Source organism: Monopterus albus, unplaced genomic scaffold (genome assembly GCF_001952655.1).
Source record: "Monopterus albus unplaced genomic scaffold, M_albus_1.0 scaffold52.1, whole genome shotgun sequence".
NCBI lineage: Eukaryota > Metazoa > Chordata > Actinopteri > Synbranchiformes > Synbranchidae > Monopterus > Monopterus albus.
The window spans coordinates 421,370-434,640 of NW_018127932.1; the positions used below are offsets into that span (position 1 = coordinate 421,370).

General features: G+C 39.4%; 1 protein-coding gene across 6 annotated transcripts in view; it reads left to right on the top strand.

Annotated features, from left to right (window-relative positions):
• Nucleotides 1–3,825, top strand: part of ptpn20 (protein tyrosine phosphatase non-receptor type 20) — a 30,992-nt gene extending 27,167 nt beyond the window's left edge. For all 6 annotated transcript variants that reach the window (XM_020601594.1, XM_020601593.1, XM_020601592.1 and 3 more), the window contains 4 exons: nt 708–1,042; nt 1,149–1,364; nt 1,804–1,866; nt 1,961–3,825. In XM_020601594.1, coding sequence (XP_020457250.1) covers nt 708–1,042; nt 1,149–1,364; nt 1,804–1,866; nt 1,961–2,071 — 725 coding nt within the window. In that variant the 3' untranslated portion in view covers nt 2,072–3,825. The remainder of the gene's footprint in view (nt 1–707; nt 1,043–1,148; nt 1,365–1,803; nt 1,867–1,960) is intronic.
• The last annotated feature ends 9,446 nt before the right edge of the window (nt 3,826–13,271 follow it).

The following is a 13,271-nucleotide window of genomic DNA, read 5'->3' on the forward strand; positions in this document are numbered from 1 at the left end:
GCTGGGTAAACTGCAAACTCGTTTTTATCTCCTGTATTTCTCTGGTCATGTTGTCGAGTCTCTTGTTATTTGTCTCCATAAGTAGTTGCACAAAACCTTTGAAGTTGTCTTGTTGTTGGCTCAACAGTGCGGTGTACATCTGCTTCTGCTGACTCAACATCTCTGTTACTTGCGCCGCTGAAATATAATCCTCTTCTGCTTCAACATCCTCGTTCGCTTCTGATTTATTAGCTCTTTTCCCTCTTGGAGGCATTTTAATAGTTGTAGAATTTGTTCAAAGACTTGAAAATGTAGAAGATGTGAAAAATCGTAGAACAGACAGGAGCAGTAAACGTCTGCTCTCCCAGTGCTGTGAAGTAACTTCTTCACAGCACTGGTTTGTTGAGCCAGATTCCAGACCTCAGAGCTGTTTACTTGGCTTTATTTACTGTACACTTAGACTGTGTGCATTTGGCAAAACAACAAATTAACAGTATTTGTTGTTTATGTTTGTTGTTTACGATAAAGAAATGAGTGAATTTATCAAACTCCAAGAAAATGTAAGGAATGCCAGTCGGTCTGGGGTGTGGGTTGTGGGAGGATGCTGCTGGAGGTGTTATTTATTTACTTCAGTTAGGAATTCATGAAGTGTTGCATGCTCACATTAAAACAAACACACACACACATAGAGCATTTAGGATGTTTTCCTCTTTCTTTTTCTCCCATAGATGATAAAACCCGTGTCACTGTTGGAGACAACCAGAACTACATCAACGCCAGCTATATCCGCCTGCAAGTTGGCGATGAAGAGTTCTTCTACATCTCCTGCCAGGGCCCTCTGCCTTCCACTGTGCCAACCTTCTGGCAGATGATCTGGGAGAACAAATCTGATGTCATTGCCATGATGACTCAAGAAGCAGAACGGGGAAGGATCAAATGTCACAAGTACTGGCCGGAGAAACTGGGCGTTCCTCTGGACACTGGCAGGTACCAGCTTCACCTGGAGAACCAACAGTACCTGGAGTACTTCCACATTAAGGTCATCCGCATGTTGGAGACAGAGGTGAGAGAAGAACAAGGTCTTGTTTCCATTGCTGCAACATTAAGGTTCACTCTAAACTTTAAATATAGTAACTTTTATTCAAAAATTCAACTCATTGCTATTTCAGACAGGTGAGACCCATTTTGTCCATCACCTGAAGTTCACACACTGGCCTGACCACGGTGTGCCTCACTGCTCTGAGCAGCTGGTTCGCTTCATCCGCTACATGAGGTCTGTGCACCACAAGGGCCCAGTCACCGTGCACTGCAGTGCCGGCATCGGGCGCACAGGAGTTCTCATCTGCAATGACATTATCCTTACTCGAATTGAAAACGACCTGCCTGTGAGTGTTAAGTTTACTAATAGATTAACCATAGCATTTTTGTTTGTATTTTTACTCATACAACCTAGCTCTAGGGATGGCATGAACCTGTTCACCACTGTGGTTCAGACTGAAATAGACTACCATGACATTTGGAACAAAAATGTCCCCCTCAGGATGAATTGAAAAAACTTTAGTGTTCAGCTGACTTTTTGTTTGGTACCATCATCAGGTCATATGTTTAATTTTTACAGTATTTTAGTTTATGACAATATGCTAATGACACTTGTGTGTATTAACATTGCCACTGTTAGCATGCTGATGATAGCATTTAGTACCACTATGCCTAAGTAAAGCCACTTGGAGATCCTAGAACGGCTGTACTCGTACTCATGTCAATTTATATATTATTTTTAAAACAAAAATAAAGGTCACACAAAGGTTTTGTCTCTGTCTTCAGATTAATGTGAGTGACATCGTAAAAGAGATGAGACTTCAGCGTCATGGGATGATTCAAACCAAGGTTAGTACAAATAGCAGAGTTAAATTTCAAATTTAAGCTTCAAAAAAAGACAGTTCCCAAAAGCTAAAAAAGCCGTGTGTCTCTCTTGTTTCAGGAACAGTACCTCTTCTGCTACAAAGTCTGGCTGGAGGTTTTACAAGGCATTTTACAGCTTCATGGCAACCAGTGGCAATTGGAAAGTCCCAGAGACCATAAAGTAGTTTGAATGTTTCCACCTCCACTTCACCTACCTGTAACAGAGCATCTACGTACAATGATGTGCAGTCTGTCATACTGTAGCCTGGTGATGCCGTTTTCTTTAGCTATACTTGGTTTATTTTAAAGTTTGTCTATAAGATGAAACTGGTACATCTTCTCTGTTTTGATACTTTGTGTTGAGGTTATGTAGTGTTTTGTTTGTTTAGTTTTTTTCCTTCTATGTGATCTCAGTACTGTGCTTATGTCATTTTATTTTAGATCATTGAGGTTGTTTGGCCTTTTCAGGCTCAGTGATTTGCCTTCTGTCTCTAGTATGTTTTTTTTTTTTAATACCGCTATTTGAATGTCTTCTCCATGTCTTCTAATTTGCAAATTGCATTTATTTTTAACAGACATATTGCATGGAATTTATAACTGGTAATGAATGACATTAGCAAAAGAGCATTATTGAATTTTTAGTTTGTCATCCACAGAAATGAAAAGAATCAAGTGCCTTGGAATGACTCACACCACTTCCTCCATATTGACCCCAAGCCACTTGTCACAAGCAGAGAGCTGGAAAATGATTAGTGAGCGCCCAGCAGTGGTGTTTGACGTTTGGTTGATCCAGACCACAGGAGGGTTATATCTCACCTTTTTTGTTCAATTATAACTTCAAAACAGTGTGAAGTTTGCAAATTGCCTGTCAGTTTTTTGTTTGTGGGCCCATTTTATACAAAATACTAGCACAGTGAGTCTTAGACAATTACATACTTGCACATCCTAATACAGAATAAGGAATGATTTAACATACATTTTCAGACAAATTCACACATTTTCAATTCATTCTTAATAAAATTTGGACAAGGCATTAGCAAGTATTGAGATTTTTTTTTTTTTTGTAAAATGAACAAAATGGATAGAAATTACATTTAAAGTCACTGGGCTGTTAGGTGTAATTTATTATGCGACAACCTCCTGTATCTGTATTCCATGGCTATTTTAATACAAACTCAGCCAAAAATGCAAAAAATATCAGGTTTACAAACTTTCCATGTTGCCACTTTCGATGTATATGATGTACAAATCAACGAACTGCATCTCACAGATCAAAGATGATATATAGCTGCTGGTGTGAGCCTCAACCTTTGAATGTAATGGCTTATAAGCTTTGTTTTTTTAGCTGCTATGACACACACACACACACACACACACACACGCACACCAGCTCTTGTACTGCATGCAGACTTAAAGTGCTAAAGTCTGAGCCTGGAGTTTGACTGAATGACTTGAACATGATCAAAATGTGGAATGTAACAAAGCAATACTCTCCACACTGAAGGGAGATCAGAATGTCAAACACTTACACAGTAACATTTTCCAAACTGTTTGGAGCATGTTGGTAAGATATATGCAAGACTGTACCTTTTGCCATGTGGATGACTGTGCAGAGCCGTTAGCCTCTGCACTGTGTGTACAACATTACTCAGTGCTGGTTGGTTGGTTTCCAGCAATAGGTAACCCCCTGTTATGTTCATGTTCATGTTCTCTTTGAGAGTCTGTTGCTATGATTTCTCCCTCAGGTCTTGGAAAATGATTATTCTTGAAAGAACAAACAAAAATACATTTTGCATTCATCTGTGAAAATGCACCTTGTACAGTCAGGCAAGTGCTTATGCAATAGCATTGTGAAATGTAATAACCCTTAATTGCACAGCTGCTTATTTATGCTATATAAATCACTTGTAACTGTACCAGCCACTATGTAACCAATAACAGAACAATGTAATACCTCTCTCTTTAATTAAAAACTATTCTGAAACTTGTTTGTGTGTTATACAACACATTTTGCCCCCTGACTCTGAACGCAACATAACAGAAGAGCAGCAGATGCGTTTTCCCTGATGGCACACACAGAACCGAGAGCGAGAGGCGGCCCTAAATCTAATTCCACTGAGCCCCTTTTCCACTTTTACTGCAGGGTATACTCCCCCTCAGGTTTTTACTGCAGGGTAAATAAACTGCTCTCACAGGAGTCTTTGTGACAGCACAGAAACCCCTGGAAACACACTGCGCATTTCACACACATATAAACCTGATGCTGAGAGAGAGCCGCCGAGCAGATTTACTCCCTCACTTCCACTCTGCTCTCACTCTCTCTGTCTACTACCGTTGCCCTTGTGCATTATCTCTACTCACATACATACAAACCCCCAGTCACCCACCATCCGTTTTCTCCTTGCTCCCCAGTTCATAGTTGTATCATTTTATGAAACAGTTGTCTTTTCAATTTCAAACCACAAGACAAGAGGAGAATTACTGACTTCCTAACTGACTCAAAGGTGATGTTGAAAAATAGAGAGGGTGACAGAAATCTAAATTTGTTGAGCCCCAGAGTCGTCTGAAAATGGCTGCATTTGAGGATCGCAGTAGAATATCTTCTACACAACAAATATGCAGAATTTGACAACAGAGTAATCAGGAGGATACTAGTGGTTAGTGGTAAAGTCATTAACAGAAGACTGTTCAGTCAGAGTGTGATTTATAGCCTCAAGTAATGTGCAGAAATGCACTCAAATGTTCTCAGTAAATCCTTTTGGTCTCTGCTGGGCTCACAGTGCAACACGGACACAGGCCTGTTTTCCTTTTCTCTGTGTACTGATTAAAAAAAACATACAAATTATGTGTGTCCAATATCACCTTGGATTTTATGTTTTCTGTGTGACTCATTCAGCTCCATCAAGGTTTTGGGAAGTCTTTTTTTTTCCTCAGTTTGACAATCACATATTCAGTTCAGTACATATTCTTCAGTACCGGATACAGTATCTGCTGATTTCAATGAATCTCTGAAGCCGTAACCTGCTTCTACATATTGAAATATTTCTATCCATACACATTACAATTGAACAATTCAGTTAAATAGAAAATTCTTGTATCACTTAAAGCACATTCGTGTATTTCAGCCTATTATAGAGACTTTGGGATCTTGACTAGAATTTAAGATGAATGTTCTGTGGGTTCAGATAAGGTTTGGGTACACACTGTGCATGTATTGTAATGATTCCCCTGAAAGGTCTTTTTAGGGTTGAAAAGGTTAAGCATGACACACTCAGTGCAGCAATGCTCAAGGGGCCTGAGAATTATTGCCATGTAGGACCCTTGCAAAATAGGAACTGCCATAGACCATTTGGATTCTCAGAAAAACACAGGGATGAATTCATCCAGCTCGTGTTTGCCTATCAACCAGCAAGATTAACCTTGAGCTGACAAAGGAGAACTAGTGAGACCAGAGAGGATTCATGAAAGCTAGAAGATAAGGTAGGCCAGAGTCAGAGCTGGCACAGCAAAGGCCTCACAGTACAAAAAATAAGTAAATAAATAAATAAGCATGCCCTTACAAAAATACACAGACAAATAAATAAATAGATAAATATATAAAGAAATGTTAGTCACTCAAGTAACACCATCCCATATGTGATAAATACACATAAGGACACATCTTTCAGATTTTTACAGAAACTAGAACATCATATGTAAGATCATTTATTTCTGTTTTTCCACATTTCACATGTCATAAATTCACATATGCATTTGTAATCTTTGGACATTTAACACATAAAATGCAATGTTTAACAACAGTAATTATAAAATGTTCACACCACCATTCACAGCTATGCGATACTACGTTGTCTCTATACTCCAAAATGTTCAGTCTAAGTGTTCAAGTAGCAGAATAGCTGAGCGGGGAGCATTAATGTTGTTGGAGTTGTTGTTGACCGTGTTCTTTGTAAGCCGACCCCACAGGCTCCCCTGTGATGACAGCCCACTGACAGAGACACAGAGAGCCATTCATCCACTCTCTGAGCAGAATGTCATTTCTGTGGCTTTCCAGTCTTTCAAAAACCACAAACTTCTCAAAGGAAGCTGATTATGATTATGGTCTCCGCTTGTATGTCCACTTGTAATTATCCTAAGTTAGTTATGTGAAGAATTAGCTGAGCTCCCCATTGAGATTTCTGTGGTGAGTGGCAACTAAGCTCAAGAATGACATCTGGCACTGTGTGAAAAGGATTTCTGAGACTCAGTTTTCCAGTGAATTTGTACCATATCCTGGTTTGTTCTGTGCTGTCTGATTAAATCTGAAAACTTCAGAACATACATCACAACACAAGCTAGACACTGGATGACTGTGCTACAGATTCATTTGTAATTGTTTTGCCCATCATGTGTCCAAAAACTCTAGTCGGAACGTTTAAGTCAAATAATCATTCAACTTTAAGTTCGCTTCACCTGCAGTAGGTCAACTTTCCTGTTTTCCTTTGTTTCCTTTATTTAACCACAAAAGTCTCATTAAGACAGATATTTTGGTTTCAGTCCATTATCGAGTAATACCAGGGCCAGAATGACCAATAACTAATAATAATATGAATACTTGAAATATCATGTAGGAGAGATCTATGCATTATAAGGAAAGTGCATTAATAGGTTCATTACAGTATGAATAGGTTTGCATTATCACCATAGGATTTAACAAACATTAAGCATCTACTTACTCCGTTACTTAATCTGATGCATGTCAACAGTTTCTAAATGTAATTAACAAAAAGGACTATTGCGTGAATTACTTGTGATAAGGAGGTGATTGCTGCATGCATGCAAGTACTGTTCATGTGCCACACTACAAAAAAACTGCTACTCTAGTTGCAGCACAAAGCCCTCTATGTGAAGTGAACAGTCTGTCGTGGCAAGGACGATCTTCTCTTTGTCCAACACCCTCTTAAATCAAGTGTCACACCAGAGCAAGGTTGATTAACACCTGCTTTCAATTAAGTGACTTTCTCATCAAGTTCTGTTTAGAGAGACAAAAAGGGCTCACGCCTCGTCACATCGAAGATGTTCCTGAATTAGAAAGCTATTAAATCAGAGGAGCAGACACACACAGTTGCAAGAGGCGTCGTTTGTCTTCATTTGAGTGAGCGCTCCATGATCATGTCCACCAGGGCGGCTAATTGAAAAAGGGCTTCAGAAATGCAATTGTTAGCAGCGATAATAATTTATTACTCTCAGCTTGTGGAGTCCTGGGAGTCATTTGTATTCATTAGTGTAAATTCAAATTATGTTTGCGATTAAAATGTACTTTGACAGGCAGGGGGGCTCAGACAGGGACAGACACTGATGAGACCTTTGCTCCGGGTCAATGCGTCCCACATTTGTCTCTTAACACGTACGCGGCGGAGGAGCCTTCTTTGCCTCACCATCATCAATCTGTGTCTGATTCAAGTTGAGACGTTAGCTTTGATGGCTTCTACTTAGGTGTGTGTGTGTGTGCTCTGAGCAGACTCAGTAAGTAAAATAACCTACCATCTGAAAGACAACACCAATCAGATGCAGCATAAGCTCTGAGACAACACCAATCAGATGCAGCATAAGATAGGAGTGCCACAAACTAAAGAGTCATTCTTCTCTTTTCTCTTTTATTTAGCTGTTTTCACAGGGAGAACAGCTTATTATTTTTCATGCCTGACTAATATTAACCAGGCTTTTCTCCAAATGTCAAGCACCGATTTCTTTGACATCCAAGAGGAGGTGGCAGTTAAGTAGGTCAGTGTCACTGTGATGAACATCAACCATGGCGGGTCACTGACTGGGCTGCTCCTCCACTTGCCCGCCTGTCACAAACCACTGACCCAGAGGAGGCAAAGGAGCCGAGTGTTCCTTTATTGAAGCCTGGTAAATTACTCCAATACAGGCTGTCACCACGTAAAGAGAAGAACTTTATCAGATGTATACTGCCAAAGGTCATATTTTATTGACCTGACAGGTCTCTGGTGGGGCCCTGATGGAAATGGTGGCAAGGTTTGAGCAAAGGCTAATGGTTAAAGGGAGTTTGTGTTGGACATGAAAATGTCAAACGCAGCAGTTTGGAAGAAAGAACAGCTTTTTCTCTCAACTCAATCCACATGCAAAGTTCCTGTGTTTCTAAAGGTTTGGGCATCTCTACAGAGGTGACAGTGAAGAAATGAAAGTGCATTGGACACATGTCCAGATGACAGCTTACTATATAATGCATTATATTTACTGCCCACCATTCTATTTAATATACAATTGCTGAGTGTAAAATGTATGCACTATAATGCCCACAGACTGTATGATTATTTTTATTTGGTGGAGATACCAGTAGATGGAGCTAAGAGGCCTGCTTGTCATTGCATTACAATACCTATTTCCCCACTCCTCTGAGAGTTTTGTTACAATAAATTTAAAAAATCACACATTTTTTGCACTGATTAAATGAAGATTTTATCAAAACATCTTTGATAGTATATAATAATGTTGTTAGATTCTCAATAAATCCCCAAAAAGCACTCTGTTGAGCGGTTTCAAATCAGCCTATGTATACAGCAACTCACCAAGATCAGTTGTTACTCTGAAGAATCATTTTCCAGTGTCTAGAGGGGCACCTGTGCCTTTTCTGAGGCTCTGTGGCATGAAAACAATTTCCCCTCACAATTACATATGAATTAGACACTTCAAAACATCATACCCTTCTATACAAACATGGGAAACATACAAAAACACACACACATAAAACTGTATACTTGTGGAAAGTCCCAGAGTTTCCTTTTGACACTGGTTTGCAATTGACATTGGGACAGGAGCAACCAGCTTATATCAGTGGAGGTTTTCTCTTAGGTGGAGGGAAACATTACACATGCACGTGCACACACACCCACACACACAACCAAAAACATAACCTCCTTAACAAAAACATAACTTCTAGACTGAAAAACTCTTTCTTTCCAACTGCTATCAGACTCCTAAACAGCTGACAGGAGTATACAATCAGGAGTTACTTCATGTAATTCCACTTGTACTGTTTACATTCTAAATTTGCACATGCATTACTGCACACTCACTGCCACCAATTGCACATACGGCTATTCAGTCACAACATAACATCCAGAGAATGGCAGTCTTAAATAATATCTTGGCTGTAGCACATGAGAAGACTGGAGAAGGCACAAACAATTCAGAGCATGGGAGTGGAATGAGCCACAGACCAGACAAAATGGTGATGAGGTGAATATAAAGGATAGCTAGCCAGGTAGCATTCACATAGAATGAGCCACAATATCACTTTCTTTTAAGTCGATGTTGTGAGTTTAGCAAACACTTGCATATTTAGCAACATTAGTATCCTGTAAGTTAAGTCTGTGGTCCATTGGTGAATGTATGTCTAATATTCACTGTCCTTTTTGTTCTGTTCACAAGCAGGAACCTGCCCTCACTAAGTACAAATGGAAATATAAGGACAAATGAATGAACTGTAAAGATACTGAATGCTTGTATATACTTGGTTGCTTGTGCACTTGACAGTTCTGGGCAAGGTTATGGAGGTCTGTGCCACTCTTGGACACTGGCAGTAAAGTTGAAGACCAGGCAGCTAAACAATGAGCTGAAACTCATTAAAGTTTCGCAAAATCAATGGTGGGATGCAGATTCAGGTGATAATGGTCAGTAGGTTCATCATTAAGACCAACCCCTTTCACACAGTCACACTGGTTTCACATTATCTAATTTCTTAAAGCTTTAAAAGCTTCTCTGGTTGGTTTGTATTTACATTTTCTGTGTGCTTCATATGTGGCCCTAGTAAATTTGCATAAGCATACAGTAAAACAGTCAGTAAAGATTTTCAGTATGGTGGTACGTAGTAAACCATCTGTTTGCTCTGCTTGTAGGATGTGGCAGCGCTTCCCAAATGTCCATTCCTTCATTTTTATGGGGCCATAACAGAGACAGAAAAGTCGCCTGGTTCATGAGAAATTTCTGAACTAGATGTAGCAATTAACTGGCTTTAGATTTAAATACTTTGGTGTTGTACTTCACCGCTTTCAGAACAATTTACAATTTCACACAGTCTTCACAGGGAATCACTGTGAAAATCCCACTGAGGCTAGCAACCTCTTTTTCAAGGGAGCCCCGTGGACCAGCTGATAGATCTAATCCACGCAGCACTGATCTCAGTGGGTGCACATCAAAAAATGAAAAGCATCCCTGTGATGCTCACATATGTTCACAGCATGTTGAAATGATCCTGTCTACCTCGAAATGACCAAGATATGCCATACTGATCCTAACCAACCCTGACCCTGTCCGTAAGTGCACTCCATACTGTAACAGCTTGATGAATTGTGGGTGATTTCTCAGCATCTTTTGTCTCTATCCTGATCCCTATTTTATTACAGACAGCATTAAGCTAAATTCTGTTGTGAAATTGTGTTAAATAGCAGCAATGTCATTGTTTCCAATCCAATTAAACACGAACAGTGTAGCCAGAGTCTCTGCTAATGCCAGACAGGGCAAAATGATTAGTGTATGTAAAAATACAGCCTGCGTCTCAAAGAGGTGCTCCAATAGACAAGTGTGTCTGACTGGATGTGCTATAAATGTAACACTTCACTTTTTTTATGTCAGGTCGCTTGTCTGCCCACAGAAGTGAATCGCAAACAAAATAGAAAGCTAAACTCAATGTACAATATTTTCTGAGTGTGTTTGATTGTTTGGTTTCATTCTATTTATAAATAATAAAAATGTTAAAATAAGCCATTAACAACAACAGTCATGTCCTCAGTATCAGTTTTGGGAATTAGGGGATTCAGTGATACACAATTAAAAACATATTGTATTCTATGTGTTTTTAAAATTTTTCTTCTGATGTTTAACAACATCAGTGGCATCAGTTCATCAACAGTTGTATGTGTTTAATAAAAGGTAAATTAAAATTAGATAGATTTAGTTTCTCTCACAAGAACTTCAAACTGAACAGCACAGAAAAGGCTTTATAACAATAATATAGGGAGATCAATTTTACACAAATATAGAGTTGTACAAAAAAACAAAATAGGAAATTTAGTGATTTAAAAAACACTTTTACAATATGGTTCGGGACTAGTTAGAAATGTATTTCTAAATCACTAGAAGCAAAAATGAAGACCTAGTTGTTTATGTTAGAAAGTGAAGGTGGATTTTCGGGCACATGGTGAAATGACTGATGCTGAAGCTTCTTGAGTGGATAGTCTCAACAAAAATACACTTTGTATTGTTCTCGGCTGTGATGGAGTGTGAGATATTCACACATTGCCACTGGTATTATTTTTAGGATCATTTATGAGAATGTAAACACTGTAAACTTGTAGATTCAAGCTGCTGCTAATTGTTCTGGGTTTACTTTCAAATGCTGTGGTTCCAACTGACAAGAGTTCTAGAAACTTACACTGCTCCTTTGATTTGAAGGTTTCTGATGGGTTGAGGCAGCTTGAGCCTGAACCTACTGTACATAAGAGTTCAAAACATTAGCTGTGAATCAGTCTAATTAGCACTTCGCTGGTTACACATGTCATTTTTTATTTTATTTTTTTTATATTTTTTACCCCCCAGTTTATTATTTCATGCCATTGTTTCACATTTTTGTGTTTCCCCATCTGTTATCTGTGTCTGTACAGCTTTTCTCTGCTGGTACCATTAGAAAACTCCACTGGGCACTTACGAACTGCCTCTAAGTTATACAAAGACCTTATCTGGATCCACTCCTGGATGAGAGGGTACATTCTGTGAATACATGGCCTTTTCTTCATTGAAAGGTAGTGTTTTCCTTGTCTGGGAAAGTCTAGACTTGAAAAACAGTAGGGAGAGAGACTGCAGCTCCTTATACCTGCTATCTCAGAAAAGAACCACTGTGATTGTATAAGGACACTCAACAAGGTATATGAAGACAATAGACAGATGAAATCTGAGCAGTTTACTGTTTGTGCAGATTTTCTAATTAGAGTAGATTACTTATACTGAATTCCAAGGGAAAGTAATTACTCACATACACACCAGAGTACATCAACTGTGTTTAAGCACTACTGAAGCATCAGCACCTCAAACCTCTGTTGCTGCCTCACTGTCCAGAGAAGCCGTTTTCCCATCAGCAGCAAATGAGGGAAGCTAGGAGACAATCTGTCGTTAGCTAGGCTGAGCGACATCAGATATTTACTCTAGAAGTGCCAGTTGCTAGTGGATACATAATTTATTTATTGTTCCTTTTATGCCCACAGTAAAACCAGAAAGCTCACAGTGAAACATGTTCACAACATACAGGCAGCAGGTGATCTGTGAGATTTAAAAGTTACATTTCACTGATCATAAATAATGAAGCAAAAGAAGATTAAAGTAATAATAATAATAATATTATATTACTTGCAATGCTGCTACAGTAATCCTCATGGGAGAGTATGCAATTAAACAGCCTTTTTGGATGGTAAGCAACATACTCATTTAGCATTTTCCTGTGCACAGGCAGCTGTTGTTTGTTTCTCTATGTGTGCTGCGGGACTGAGGTGGCTGCCTTTGATACGGGCGACGGGGGCCGTGACAATGCTTACCTCCCTCCCTGCTGTTCCACTCAGGAGCTTAAACTACTAATGGCCCCCTAATGTATAAATGCCATTCTGTAGACATTAGTCACCCTTTCTCACTTTCTATGACATACACACACACACACAAACATGTATTCGGGCACGCTCAGAGAAGCAGGTCTATAAGGCATTAGTCACAGTTGCAGCCCTGCCTATGGTTGGACTGCAGATGAGTGCCAAGGCCAGGGGCTGAGGATCTAAATTCTCTTGCACAAACAATACATGTCAAAGAGGCCCATCAGAGGCATTCTTTGAGCACGGGAAGATGTTGTTTAGAGCACAAAGAGAGGGCAGTAGGATGGTGCCACACTGGTGAAGATAGAGATGTGTAAATCCAGAAGCACAGGTTGCTATTGTACTGTGTTTTTCATGTGTTTATTTCATGACTGCGGGTGCATCCAAGCTACACTGTGGAGCAAATGTCCAGCGGGATGTGCGAACAGAGCAACGCTGACAGCTTTGGATGTTGTAGAATGAGAAATATCTTCACGTTGAAGCTATGTCTGCATGCATATCTGTGTGGGAGAGTGGCATTATTCTTTGTAACTGTGATGTTGTGGAGCAAGACCACAAGCAGGGGAAGACAAAAGCCTGAGTAGTAGCCAGGGCTTGTCAACAGCTAGATATCTTCATTCTCACAAATTGCTATTTAGGTGCATGTATGGAAGATCAGTGATTCTTGTATAAAGCATCATTTATCATTTATATAAAGACTATATAATGACCATTAATTGCTGTATATGAAGTAAACACAGAAGATTTTGCTGA